We start from the raw sequence: 12,459 nt of genomic DNA, 5'->3' as shown, positions 1-12,459 counted from the left end.
CGGGGGCTGGTCCGGGGCTGGCCGAGCGCCGACCTTGCCCGCAGCTGGAGGCCGAGGGGGTCCATGCCCGCCGCCCGGGCAGAGGGAGTCTCGGCGCTGGCGGGCGGGGCGGTGCGGTGCGCGGACCTCCGTCTTCCACCCCCCCCTCCCCCCCCGCTGCAGTGGTACAGCCCCGCCCCTCCCGGCGACCGGCGCATGCGCCTTGCCGCCGGCGCGTTGCCAGGCGGGGCGCGCTGTGGTGACCGCGGCCGCTGCCGCGGCGGGCAGGGACCGCCCCCCCCCTCCCCCTCCGTACTACCCCCGGTGCGGGGTCCCGCCGGGCAGCGGGAGGCGGAAGGCTCGCCTCGCCTCCCGGGAGCTGGCGTCCGGCCGCGTCCCCGGCGGTAGCCGCGGACAACCCTATGGAGAGGGGCCTGCGGAACGCCATCGTCTTCAACGCGTCCAAAGGGGAGGCCTTCACCCCCGGCGGCGGCTACAAGGCCCTGCGGAGAAGGCTGCGCGGGGACTGGAAGGTCCAGAGGTGAGGGGCCGGCTGAGGCGGCTCGCAGCGCGGGACCCCGGGGCCGCGGCCTGCCCCGGCTGTGCGGGTCCCCCTCGGAGGCGGGCTGGGGGCCGCGGCCCCTGGGCTGGGGCGGCTGCGGGCCCCGGCGAGACCCCGCGTTGCGCGTGTGGTGCGCGGTGGGGGCCCGCGCGGTCCTGGGGAGCCGGTGTGCTCGGCTGGGATCGCCGCCGGGCACGGGCCGCGCTCGGTGGCATCGGCTGCGGTGTCGCTGCCGGGTGCTGCGCGGAGCTGTCTTTGGAGCTTTCACCTGTCTTAGAGCGTGAGTTACACAGATCATAGAATGGTTTGGGTTGGAAGGGACCTTAAAGCTCATCTGGTTCCAACCCCCTTGTCATAAGCAGGGACATCTTCCACCAGACCAGGTTGCTCAGAGCTCCATCCGACCTGGCCTTGAACACTGTCAGAGAGGGGGCAGCCACAGCTTCTCTGGGCAGCCTGGGCCAGTGTTTCACCACCCTCATGGTGAAGAATTTCTTCCTGATATCTAACCTAAATCTGTCCTCTTTTAGTTTACAGCCATTCCCCCTTGTCCTATCACTAAACTTATGAAGTGGGTTTTTGAGTATGTCTTGATTTAGAGTTTGGGATAAAAAGAAATCAGCCTTTGTGCATGTGCTGTTGCCTCTCTGTCCACTACAAAATATACCCAGAGCAAAAAGAAAATAATAAGAAGAGAGAAGCTCATCTGGCGCAAGGTGTAACGGGAGCTGTGTTGGTTTGTACCAGTTCTGGATCTGTCATAGGACCTTGCTAGAGGGGCTTTACTATTAAATGGGTTGAAATTTGTGAGGATTGTCTTCACTCAAGTTGTCAGCTTGAAACCTAGATAAAAGGATGTGAAGTGACTGAAGTGATTTGCTTTGTGTTTATTTGCCAGTCCTTAAAAAAAAAAAAAAAAATGAAAAAAGTTGTGGTTCAGGCTATATCCAAGAATAACATATCTCTCTGTTAATCTATCTGTAGCTTAAAAGATGAGATCACATCTGAGAAACTGTTTGGGGTGAAATTGTGGATCACGGCCGGGCCAAAAGAAAAGTTCAGTGCTGCTGAGGTGAGAAGTCAACAATTGTTTGCAAATTAATTATGTTTTAAGATTTGTTTAATGCAAATTAGAAAGAACAGCACAGAAGACTGCGATAGTACTGCTTTATCTGAGTTTACACAAATTGAAATTTAAATGTTTTTTTCATAGGATCAAGTTCATTGCAGGTAGTCAGAACCGTTCACCTTTTCCTCATCTCGGTATAATTTTCTTCAGTCTTGTGTGTAGCTTCTTTCATGTGTGTTTTTTCTGGGTCTTTGTTGCCTTCTAGTTTTCAGTTCTGAAGAAATTCCTGGAGGATGGTGGAGCCATCCTGGTGATGCTAAGAGAAGGCGGAGAGTCCCGATGTGGCACCAATATTAATTTTTTGTTAGAAGAATATGGGATCGTTTTCAATAATGGTAATGGGGCTCACTTATATATTTTATTCATCTGTTTTCAGGAAAATCCAAAGAGCAGGTTCAACCTTTGTAGGTATAAGCCAAGCTGATTCCTCTCACAAAGTACCTTTTGGTCTAAGAGATGTTTTTTCTTGAAATCTACAGTACATGGCAGTGTAGTACTGAAGCACACCAAGGGCTTTCCGTGGACACAGTACCTTGATAACAACTCTGCTATCTCCATTAGCTTGCTGTAAATGTCAGTCTTAATGCTATTTACTAACAAAAGATAATTCCAGTGACATTTCTTGGTTAAAAAGCCTTTCATTTCAAACATTTTTTGGTGTTTTTTGGTGTGTTTTGGTGGATTGAATCATTTCATACTCACCAATAAGCAGTGGCACTTTTCTTTAGCAGACCAATAAAATGCTATTCGTTAGGTTTTGTACTGCCAATGTGAAAAAAACCGAAACCAACTGTGTCTCGGTGCACATAAAATATTTTTTGGGTCTTTGGTGGCATTTCTAGACTGTGCCTGATTTTTTACATCAACAGTACTAGATTCATCATGCTATTGGAAGATGTGTAAAGAAAAAAAAGAACTTGTAAAACTTCATATATATTCTTTTAACTGGATCATCCTTTTGCCTACCTTCTGCTCTCTTTGCAGAAGACACAGAGATGTGCTTATTTTGATTTGAACTTGCAAATACATTCCTGTTCTAAATTTGTATGACCAAAAGTAAACAGTAGAGAAGGCTTATCGGAAATTTCTGGGGAGCCACGCGCCAGCTTTGTGGGGTTAGAAGTGAACACCCAGGGAATCCAAGAGCTAAACTCATTTTTCATTGCTATATCTAACACACTGATCAGCTAAGATGCAAATTTATTTGTTTTTTTTGTTTCTTCAAGATGCTGTAGTACGAAATGTATATTACAAGTACCACCATCCAAAAGAAGCACTGATCTCTGATGGAGTTCTGAATAGGTAAATATTTGGGATATATAAATCTTTGCAGTAAACTCTTATAATCCGTATTGGTTTCAGTGAGTTTTGCTTTTTGACATCTTGTAGGGGAATCAGTGAAGCTGCAAGAAAAGCAGTGCTTGAGACAGCAGATGAAGATGGAAGTGGACACGACTCACAGTAAGTGTTTTCCTTTGAGGAAGCTGATGTTGTAAAGATTTAGAATAACTTGGAATTAGCAGGTTTGTAATCTAGCAGGAGTGAATTAGCAGGTTTGTAATCTAGCAGGAGTGTGTTGTGCTTGTGTTCAGGTTTTCTGATGTATTTCTTACGTCAGCTTCTTGTTCCTCAGCGTTACATTTGGAAAGGAGAATCTGTTTAGTAATACTTTATAACTAATGAAGGAGCAGGAGTGATAGGTTTTGAAGGGAATTATTACTCTCCTGACCAGATCTTTTTTGCCCCTAGTCTGTGGATTTGAATTTGACACAACAATGTAAATATTAATAACCTCTAGATATTGGGTTGTGTGGCTGCAGACATGAGCAACACTATAAAGAGTCTTAACGCAGGGAAAGATGGACGTTCATTGCAATTTTTAGCTTTCCACCCCTGTGCTGCTGAGGAGTGAAAAGGCATTGAGAAGAATACAGCTTTTCCATAAATAACTGTAAATGTTTGTACTCTTCCTTGCAGCTAGACTTTAGACTAATAAATCAACCATGTGGTTGATTACAAGGAAAAATCTAAGTGTAAATGTAAGTTCAGATAGTTTTGTTCCAGAATATATATTAATCTGCGAGTTAAATACCCCTACCCTGTTCTCGGGTACAGGAATGTGCAAACAGAAATCAAGAGTGTTCTTTGTTCCTTATTTAAGATAATCTGTCAACCTGGAAAAACCTGTAGAAGGAGGCTAAAATGTCTTTACAATGATCTGGATGTTGGAAAGCACCCCTCTTGGCATTCCACCACCAGTGCACAACTGCAGTTTAGGCAGACAGACTGAGTTTTGTGAATGTGTCCAGCCTGCCTGATACACGCAGGTACTTAATGGGGCTTCTGTATTTCCTGCAGGGCTCTCACTTTCGTGTATCCCTTTGGTGCCACACTGAATGTGATGAAACCAGCGGTGGCCGTTCTGTCAACGGGATCGGTCTGCTTCCCACTCAACAGGCCTGTTCTTGCCTTCTATCAGCACGAGGTATGACTCTGCATGGAACACACCGTGCGTTCTCCCCCTGCCCCACACAAAAATTGTGAGTGTATTTTCTGGGAGTACTTACAAACCTGCTGCTATTTTTGATGCATCTGCAAACTCCAAGTGAGCCTAGTGACTCCTGTGTCCTTTTATGGGAAACTTCTTTGCATGGAATTCAGAGGAGAATTAATTTTATGATCAGCAAAGTTTATGTATTTGTTTGGTTGACAGATATATATTTTTAGTTTTTCTTTAAATTTTGGGTTTTTTTTCCCACTGGTCTAGTGATCATTTAGTAAGATTATTGTTAGATAATTGCACGTCCAGCCCTGTTAGTTTATTAAAAAAGAATAAATCAGAAATCTAGTAGTAAGTTGATGGGTGCAAACAAAGAATTAATTTTGTTAGTGAACATAAACATGTTAACACATTTTTTTACTGTGTAGATGAGTTTCTAACACTAATGTGTTTTTCTGAGATCTTGGTAGGAAGGTGATTTTTTTCCTGAGGATGCCCAACTTCGTCCTTCCATATTGTGGCTGAAATAAACCCCGTAAATCAAAGACGATACAGCAGCATGAAGTGAACTTACACGTACACTTGCTGCTCGCATTTTATCTGCAGCTGTCAGAGTAAGATATAATAAAATCCCTCCACCTACACAATATCTGCACATAGGTCCAACGGACCCATAGACTGATGCCTAATTTTGCACCTATGATAATACTGAAATTAATGATAGAGGTGTCTTTTTGCAACGTAAGTCAACTAAGTTGTGAAAAGCCTTAACTCTCCCAGGATTATAACCTTGCTGGTTGGTGTTCTTGTTTCAAGACTGTGCCTGTTTACGTGGGGTTTCATGCACTTCATCTAATTGGTGTGGAGAGGAGTGTTTTCTTCTGAGAGTTGTAACAAGTAAATTATGCTGTAAGTGAAATCTGCATAACTTGCTTGCACATCCATGAAGTGTTTTGCATGGGTTGATCACTGAAGTGTGATAGGTTTGTGCAGTGGAAACACTACACATGGTACTGATAATTCTTCCCTTGATGTAATACCGTGATGGGAATGTGAAATAGGTGGCGTCATTTTTGCTGTCTAGCTCAAGAAATTTATAGACACAAGGGCAGAAGATGAAGCCAGAGACAGAGGTTGTCTCTCAAGCAGAGTGGAGAAACTTGGTAAAAGGGAACCAAGATCTTTTGGAGTGAAAAAGAGATGCAGTAAAGAATAGCAACAGAAAGTGAAGGAATGGAAAGAGTGAGTAGAGGATGATACCCAGTTATACTGCTGTGGGCAAAGCACGTAGAATTCTGGTTAAACCTTGCAAAGCAGGGAGTATGAAACATCAGAAATTTGTTAAACAAACTGGAGCTTTGTTTGGTATGTCTTCAAATTCATTACAGCAGTATTCATGGTTATATTCTGCTATGAGTTTCACAGTTGGTGTAGGGAGCATTACAGGGTTTCTTTTTCTGTTGAAAACGTAATATTTCCTATGTATGTCCTTGTGGAAGGATTGAGGGGTCATCTTAGAGAAGAATTCCAAAGATGTTTCATGAATACATTTTCATGCACATTTAATTTAGATAAATTAAAATGTAACAACCTGCATATTTTGCATTTTATCTTACAAATAATAAAATTACCAAACTCTTCTCTCATTAGCTGAGATGAATACGTGCTATATTGACGTGCACGCATGTCACTGGCCTCTAGATGTACATGCTGAACACTGAAGAACGGGTTGCAGGAAGTTAATAATGCATTCATTTCACTTGATTCTGTTTTACTTGACTGAAAAGAGAGTTCTATTTTTCTGCAAAAATAACCTACGTGCAGCTATTCTTGATGATCTTATCTGTGGGGTTTTTTGTCAGCCAATTATGAAATGCAGATCAGTATTTTAACAAATTTATGAGCCTTAATAGCATATGCACTTATAGCAATGCTGCGCTCTTGTGAGCTTGCCAGGTTTGAAACTGCTTTTGCCACTACTTATTCAAAAATTTCCTATTTCTTTAAGTCATTTTATAATTAGACAGCATTAACAATTGCCTCTAAAACTGTGATTTGGAAGGATGTTTTGCTATATTGTATTCTTTGTTGATAGAATCAAGGTGGAAAGATGGCAGCGCTGGGATCTTCCCACATGTTCAGTGATCAATATTTAGATAAAGAAGAGAACGGTAAGATCATGGTAAGTTTTTGTTGTTGTTCTTTTAAAGAAGTTTTCTTAGTGGCTATCCACGGCACTTACAAAGCAATCCAAGCTCACTAGCTTCGTTTTGGAGCAAGACAGCTATGAAACAAATGTAGTATGGAGATTCTAACCCTATACTAACACCCTGAGGAATTTGTTAGAGCACAGGTAGCAGGAAGGCGTTTTTAAAGATTTAACGTATTTATGTCATAGGACTCTGAAACGCTTTTCCTACTTCTGTTCACCACCTTATTGTTATCAATATTTAAGTATGCAGTAGGAGGTTTTTTTGTTTACTAATTTTTCGTACCTTCCTGGGCGCTTGATTATGGCTGCATGATGAATAATAAACGCTCGCATATACAGCTCCCAATACACGGAGATTGTAATGCGCTTTCCAGAGTGGGGTATGTACATTGTTAGGTGTGAGAAGGGGAGTTCCCTGTTGAGGTGTTCGGGGAACTGTGCACCTCATACAAAGTGTGCTCATTGCTGTGACTCATTGCTTCCACATGTAAATACAAATAAAGCTTGCATTTTCTCCACAGATACTATTGATTTATTACCTTTTTATTTCTTCATTTTCACTGTGTGATATTTTTAATATGAATGTTTAAGCATAATAATGGATTACTTGGCCCCTCCAGAAATTAAATTAAGGTTTGCCCTTCTCCAGGATGTGCTTTTCCAGTGGCTCACAACATCAGATATCCATTTAAACCAGATGGATGCGGAGGACCCTGAGGTAAGCGAGATCTGTTGCAAGGAAGTAAAGAATAGTGTGATCCAGCAGGACCCGTTTTGGCAAACCATGTATTTAGCACAGAATGGTTACCAGCTAGATGGATGCTGTTGTTGTTGCAGACCCTTTATTCAAGGTCCAAGATTGAGTAGGCAGATGGGCTGGGCATAAAAAATAATGGCATTTTATCTGTCGGACTTATATTGCTATTCATTATCACACTGCATTTGTGAAAGTCTTTTCCCACTTTGCCTGTGTTTATGAGATGATTTGCTGCTCCAGCTTAATAAGTTTGCACCTTGCTCTGAGTCTTCAGACAAGAGGAATGTGCGTGAAGTGAAGGTAGATTTTCTGTATACGGGTAGGGATCAACCTGTGTATCAGTTTTAGTTGTTTGCTTAATGGATGCATGCAAACACTATTTTTAATTGGAGATATCACGTGTGATAATATTGTATACTGTGTGTGCATAAAAAGAACAACTGGCTTGCACGGTTGACTAGTAAGCTGTCTTAAAGAATGAACAGAAGTCCAGATGCAACTTCCATGTGGCGAGTAGCTTTACAGCGAAGAGAAAAGAGTTTGCACAGTCTGCTAATCTGGGAAGCTGCACTGCAAACAGTCATACCTGGTAGAGAGTGAAACAATTATTTCTAGATGAGATTTTAGGTGAGAGATAAACTGGAAAGAGGCAGTGTGAATGGGTTGGTCTTTTTAAATCATAGGTGTGTGTTTCTGTGTGCCTGTTCAGATTTCAGACTATACCATGCTCCCAGATACAGCCGCGCTGTCTGAGCAACTGCGAGTCTGTCTGCAAGAAGGAGATGAGAACCCGAGAGACTTCACAAAGCTCTTTGATACATCCCTTTATCAGCTGGATACAACTGCCCTGCCTTCAGTTATCAAGTCAGCAGCTGTGGTCTTTTATTCTTTATTTCTTCCGTTCTGTATTCTGCGTTTTCTGCTTGTGCTGAACTGTCTCTGCTGAAGAGCAGAAGGGACTGAGCTGTCGGCAGTGTTCTGAATATGGATATACCAGAAGATTGATTTGTACAGTCCGAGAGTGATGTTTTCTCTTGCTTCTTGTCTTGGCTGTAGTTTCTGACATTGTTCTTTACTTTTTTCTGACTACTGCTGATTCAGTGAACTGATATTTTTAGTAGAACTATTTGCAGTGGTGCTGGGTACTTTCTGGAGTGATAATTGAGAGCTGGTTGTTTTTCTGCTTTTGAATTACTTGGCATTTATTGAAGCTGCATTTCATTCATCTTTGCATTTCCCAATAATTGTGTCTTGAAATTTATCTGCTGCTCAGTTTTACCAGTTCCTATATCGCTAGCAGCTTTGTCCCTCAGAACTCGTCTGTTACCCAGATCATGTATGAACACTTTGAATAGGAGCAGACGTAACACAGATTCCATGAAACTCCACTGTTCTGGATGTTCTTTCTTCCTGCTCTGTATTTCTTGTATTTTCACTAGACGTGAATTCATAGTGGGATCTCCCTTCTGATCCCATAACAAATAATTTTTGAACATAGCTTTTGGTTATGGACTTCCTGAAAAACCTTTTTGAAATCCCAAGTCTGCTCTTTTTGAACTGGATCCCTTTTTCCTCATGCACGTTCATCCCTTCAAAAGTTGCTTGAAGAACTGAGGTGTGACTTCTTTTTTATCATCTTATATATCCACCTATCATCGTCTTATTCTCTGTTGTAACTTCAGTTAATTTGCTCGCTGTAGAACTCATTAGAGATAGGTAATTCTCTAGGGTCCTTCTAATATTAGACATCCCTTTTTTTATGCTATGACTGTGCATAATGTTGACCCTGTGTCTTTGTAAAAGTTCATCTCTATAGCCTGCAAGTGTGAATGGATGTTGTATCGTTTCTTCTCTGGAATTTTGTCTTTTTCTGTGCTGCAGAGCTTATGAACAGCTGAATGTGAAACATGAACCCCTCCAACTCATTCAGCCTGAGTTTGAGACTCCACTACCTGTCCTCCAGCCAGCTGTAAGTAATCTCCTTGCTCACAGCACATGGAGAACCCTTCTGTTTCATGTAAAACCTCTGTGTGTCGTTGCCGTAGTTCATTTATTAAAAAAAAAAAAAAGAAATGCTGTAGTAAAAATCAATCGCTTGGGAGTTGCATACATTGCAGGGACTATCTGTCTTTTAGGAAAGAGCACTTATTTACACTCTAACTTTTATCAACACAACTTCAAAATGCAGCATCTGGTACTGTAGCCTTGTCCATGTGAGCCTTCAGCTGAGTAGCAGCTTCCAGTCCTGTGAGGTGCTGGTTCAGCCTTCGCTGTGAAAACAGAATGTGGTATTTCAGAAAGCAGTGGTGGTGTGAGTAATACACTGACCGCTGCCGGGGAGAGGAGCCACTCTGTCCCGCTCTTCCTCCATCTCCCATAGCCTTTGGGGAGGCAGAAAGAGGAGCGTGGGTCTTTTACAGCAAGGGCTGACCAGACTTTTAACAGCAGAGATTTGGGCTGGCAGCAACAGCACGAGCTGCAGCGGTGTCAAACTTATTTTGAAAAGCAGGGATCTTTGAGTTGTGCCATCATGGCTCCATCCTTCTTTGCTTTGGCCACTGAGGAAACATTACTGGGATCCTTATAGCCGCAGGGATGCAACTGAAAGCAGTGTCTCATGCGCTGCTCTTTAGAAACACAAGTCCAATTTGTGGCAGAAGTGACTGCATGAAAAGAAAACACTCTTGCAAGGATTAATGTGGATGTGTTTCCAGGGTGAGCTGTTTTGGCGAGCTTAGTACCTCAGCTATCTCAGCTATCACCTGGATATCATGGAGCAAAACTGAAAACAAACTGCGAATGCAGTATGTCTAGTTGTGGTGCTAGGTGATAATTCTGGCATACTTGTGACTAAACTCTTTTGGAATATTCGGTTATTTTTACAAAATATAAATGGAATTTTTAAGAAGCTGTACCTTTGTAGTGTGGGCTTCGGAGTTGCTTTTGAGTTTATAAAAGGTTTCAAGTCTGATCTAAGTCCAAAACTATTGTCTTAAGAGATCTGTAAAGCGCAAGAAAAACATGCGGCAATAAACCATGCTATTTCTTCTCTGCAAGGTTTTTCCACCTGCTTTCAGAGAGTTGCCTCCTCCCCCTCTGGAGCTGTTTGACTTGGATGAAACATTTTCCTCTGAGAAAGCTCGTCTTGCAGAGATTACAAACAAATGTAAGTGGAGCAGACTGATTGTTTACATGGAGGAAATTGTTGTTAGATTTAAAATACAGGCCTCATTTGTGAAAATCCACTGCTCTCAGCCTGCGCCAAGAAATTGGAAGGCCTTGGAAATTGGTAACGTGGCTTCATGTACCATGACATTTTATTTTGTTTGCTACGTGACGTTTTATTACGTTTCTGCCTGCTCTTTCCTATATCATGCATAAATTGCTGTGTGTGCTCTTGCTGATTTATTTCACATCTTTTTATGCTTCAAAGTGAAAATGTGAAGATTATTCTAAACACACCTTAAGTCTAAACAAACTGAGAAAGTACTAGCTGCAGGGATACATCGTGGCTAGTCCGTTGAACTTAGCTACAGGACTTAACCTCACAGAACACCAACAACAAGTGGAGATTCGTAGCAGGTTTTTGCCTAGCTGATATGGATACGTGTCATATTCAACTACCTCTTTCCTGGGATGCTTGTTTAGGTACCGATGATGACCTGGAGTTTTACATACGAAAGTGCGGCGATATCCTAGGAGTAACAAGTAAACTCCCAAAGGAGAAGCAAGACGCCAGACATATCCTGGAGCACATCTTCTTCCAAGTGGTTGAGTTTAAGAAACTGAATCAGGTATTTCTAGTAACAGAATTACAAGTGAGTAGTTGGTGGTGTCAGCACTGAGGCTGATGTATCTTTGTAGCAGCTGCACTTGTCACAGGCAAGAGGTACAGCGATGGGTTGAGACATTTGTTGTGCAATAAATTAGACCAGTGAGGTATGATCCAGAATACTTATGACTATTAATCTGTATAGCATGTGTAGTGCTCAATTTATTAAGTTGCTCGTTTATTTTAATTGGGGGATTAATACATGCAAGTCTAGTTTTCAGTAATTTGAGCTAAATACGGTTCTTTAATGGTGCATTGTGTAAGAGCAGTGTGCCTTCAAGAACGTTCACAGTGCTTGCTAAGGCTACGGTGTAGATGTGAAGCCAGCATTAGTACTCACAAGCAGTACTGCATTGAAATAACTCTTCATAGTAAATTTGATGCTTCAGAGTCTGTTTGGAGCATATTGGCAGATCAGCTGTTTCTACTACCAAGTATTCCCTGTTTCTCAGATAGACTAGTTCAGACAAAAATCTGACATTCTACCCTAGTGTTAAAATTCCTTAAATTCTTTTTTTTTCTTTTTTTTTTCCCCCTCCTTTCTCCTTTTCCCTTACTTAAGGAACATGATACTGACACAAGTGAAGCTGGATTCCAGAATGGTAGCTGAGACTTGTTTGAGATAGAGCTTTAGTAAAAACATACTTTTCAATTTTTTTTTTCCAACCTCTGTTCAGTGTATTGATTGGAACCATCTCAGTAGTTCACCGAATGTTTGGATCATTTGTGTGTAGTAGTTTGGATAATCAATGCCTTTTGAGGAAGTGCTTGTATTTTGCAAGCACTTTCCAAATAATTTCCTATTTTTATACTTCTTTATTGAAACTGTAATTTTGTAATATATAAAAAAAATATCTTGTAATAAGAAAATGTGGTTTGGGTCCTTCTTTCTGGCTCAAGTATTTATTTTCGTGTAGTAAGGCTTACTGTGGGATCTCCTGGTGTACAGGTAGTCCTTAGTTGCACTGTGGGAAAGATTGTTATTTTGGTTTGTGAACTGTGGAAAAGAAGATACAGCCATAAATACAGGAGCTGCTGCAAATACGTTAGACTGTCAGCCCGAGGCGGTCTCCTTTTGTCTCACTGCCAAAGTGAACCAAGGAGAGGTGGGTTGGTTACTGTAGAAAGAAAACATTTCTTCCAACAGAGGGGAAGAGTCGAAGTTTAGCAATAATGACATTGTCGTAGATTGCTGCCTCATAAAAGACTGGAAATACATCATTTTGAAAAGAAGGGACAGCATTTGGATGAAAAAGATTTTAAGATTTAATGGATCATTATTAAGAAAATGTGATACTGTGCAGAAACTCGGGAATATTTTCACTTATGGTTATTTGATGTCTAGCCCATTCGCAGAGAGAGCGAGCTAGGGAATGCATAAGAATGGAAATTGAAGTGAAATTCATTGACCACGAAGTGCTGAAGCTCCCTCCACGCACAGCTAAAATAGAGCCAAGGATAGGAGTGGTGAGAAGAAAAGATTTGTCG

General features: G+C 42.0%; 1 protein-coding gene across 1 annotated transcript; it reads left to right on the top strand.

The window, feature by feature from the left end:
- Nucleotides 1-233: 233 nt before the first annotated feature.
- IFT52 (intraflagellar transport 52) lies at nucleotides 234-11,822 on the top strand. Its single transcript, XM_075438783.1, has 13 exons — nucleotides 234-520; nucleotides 1,526-1,613; nucleotides 1,876-2,005; nucleotides 2,897-2,972; nucleotides 3,060-3,131; nucleotides 4,029-4,155; nucleotides 6,266-6,352; nucleotides 7,032-7,100; nucleotides 7,849-8,003; nucleotides 9,021-9,108; nucleotides 10,197-10,305; nucleotides 10,788-10,933; nucleotides 11,534-11,822. Exons 1-13 carry the CDS (start codon nucleotides 402-404, stop codon nucleotides 11,579-11,581), a joined length of 1,314 nt encoding a protein of 437 aa, XP_075294898.1. The 5' UTR covers nucleotides 234-401; the 3' UTR covers nucleotides 11,582-11,822.
- Nucleotides 11,823-12,459: the final 637 nt, after the last annotated feature.

This window comes from Opisthocomus hoazin, chromosome 18 (assembly GCF_030867145.1).
Source record: "Opisthocomus hoazin isolate bOpiHoa1 chromosome 18, bOpiHoa1.hap1, whole genome shotgun sequence".
Lineage (NCBI taxonomy): Eukaryota > Metazoa > Chordata > Aves > Opisthocomiformes > Opisthocomidae > Opisthocomus > Opisthocomus hoazin.
The sequence above is the reverse complement of the archived record's forward strand: the minus strand, read 5'-3'. Positions and strand labels throughout refer to the sequence as shown.

What these genes read in the sequence shown, in the direction of transcription:
- IFT52 (XM_075438783.1), top strand. Translation starts at nt 402, where the DNA reads ATGGAGAGGGGCCTGCGGAACGCCATCGTCTTCAACGCGTCCAAAGGG. An exon ending in TCTGATGGAGTTCTGAATAG is followed by an intron (nt 2,973 to 3,059) that starts GTAAATATTTGG and finishes GACATCTTGTAG; the next exon opens with GGGAATCAGTGAAGCTGCAA. An exon ending in AAGAGAACGGTAAGATCATG is followed by an intron (nt 6,353 to 7,031) that starts GTAAGTTTTTGT and finishes GCCCTTCTCCAG; the next exon opens with GATGTGCTTTTCCAGTGGCT.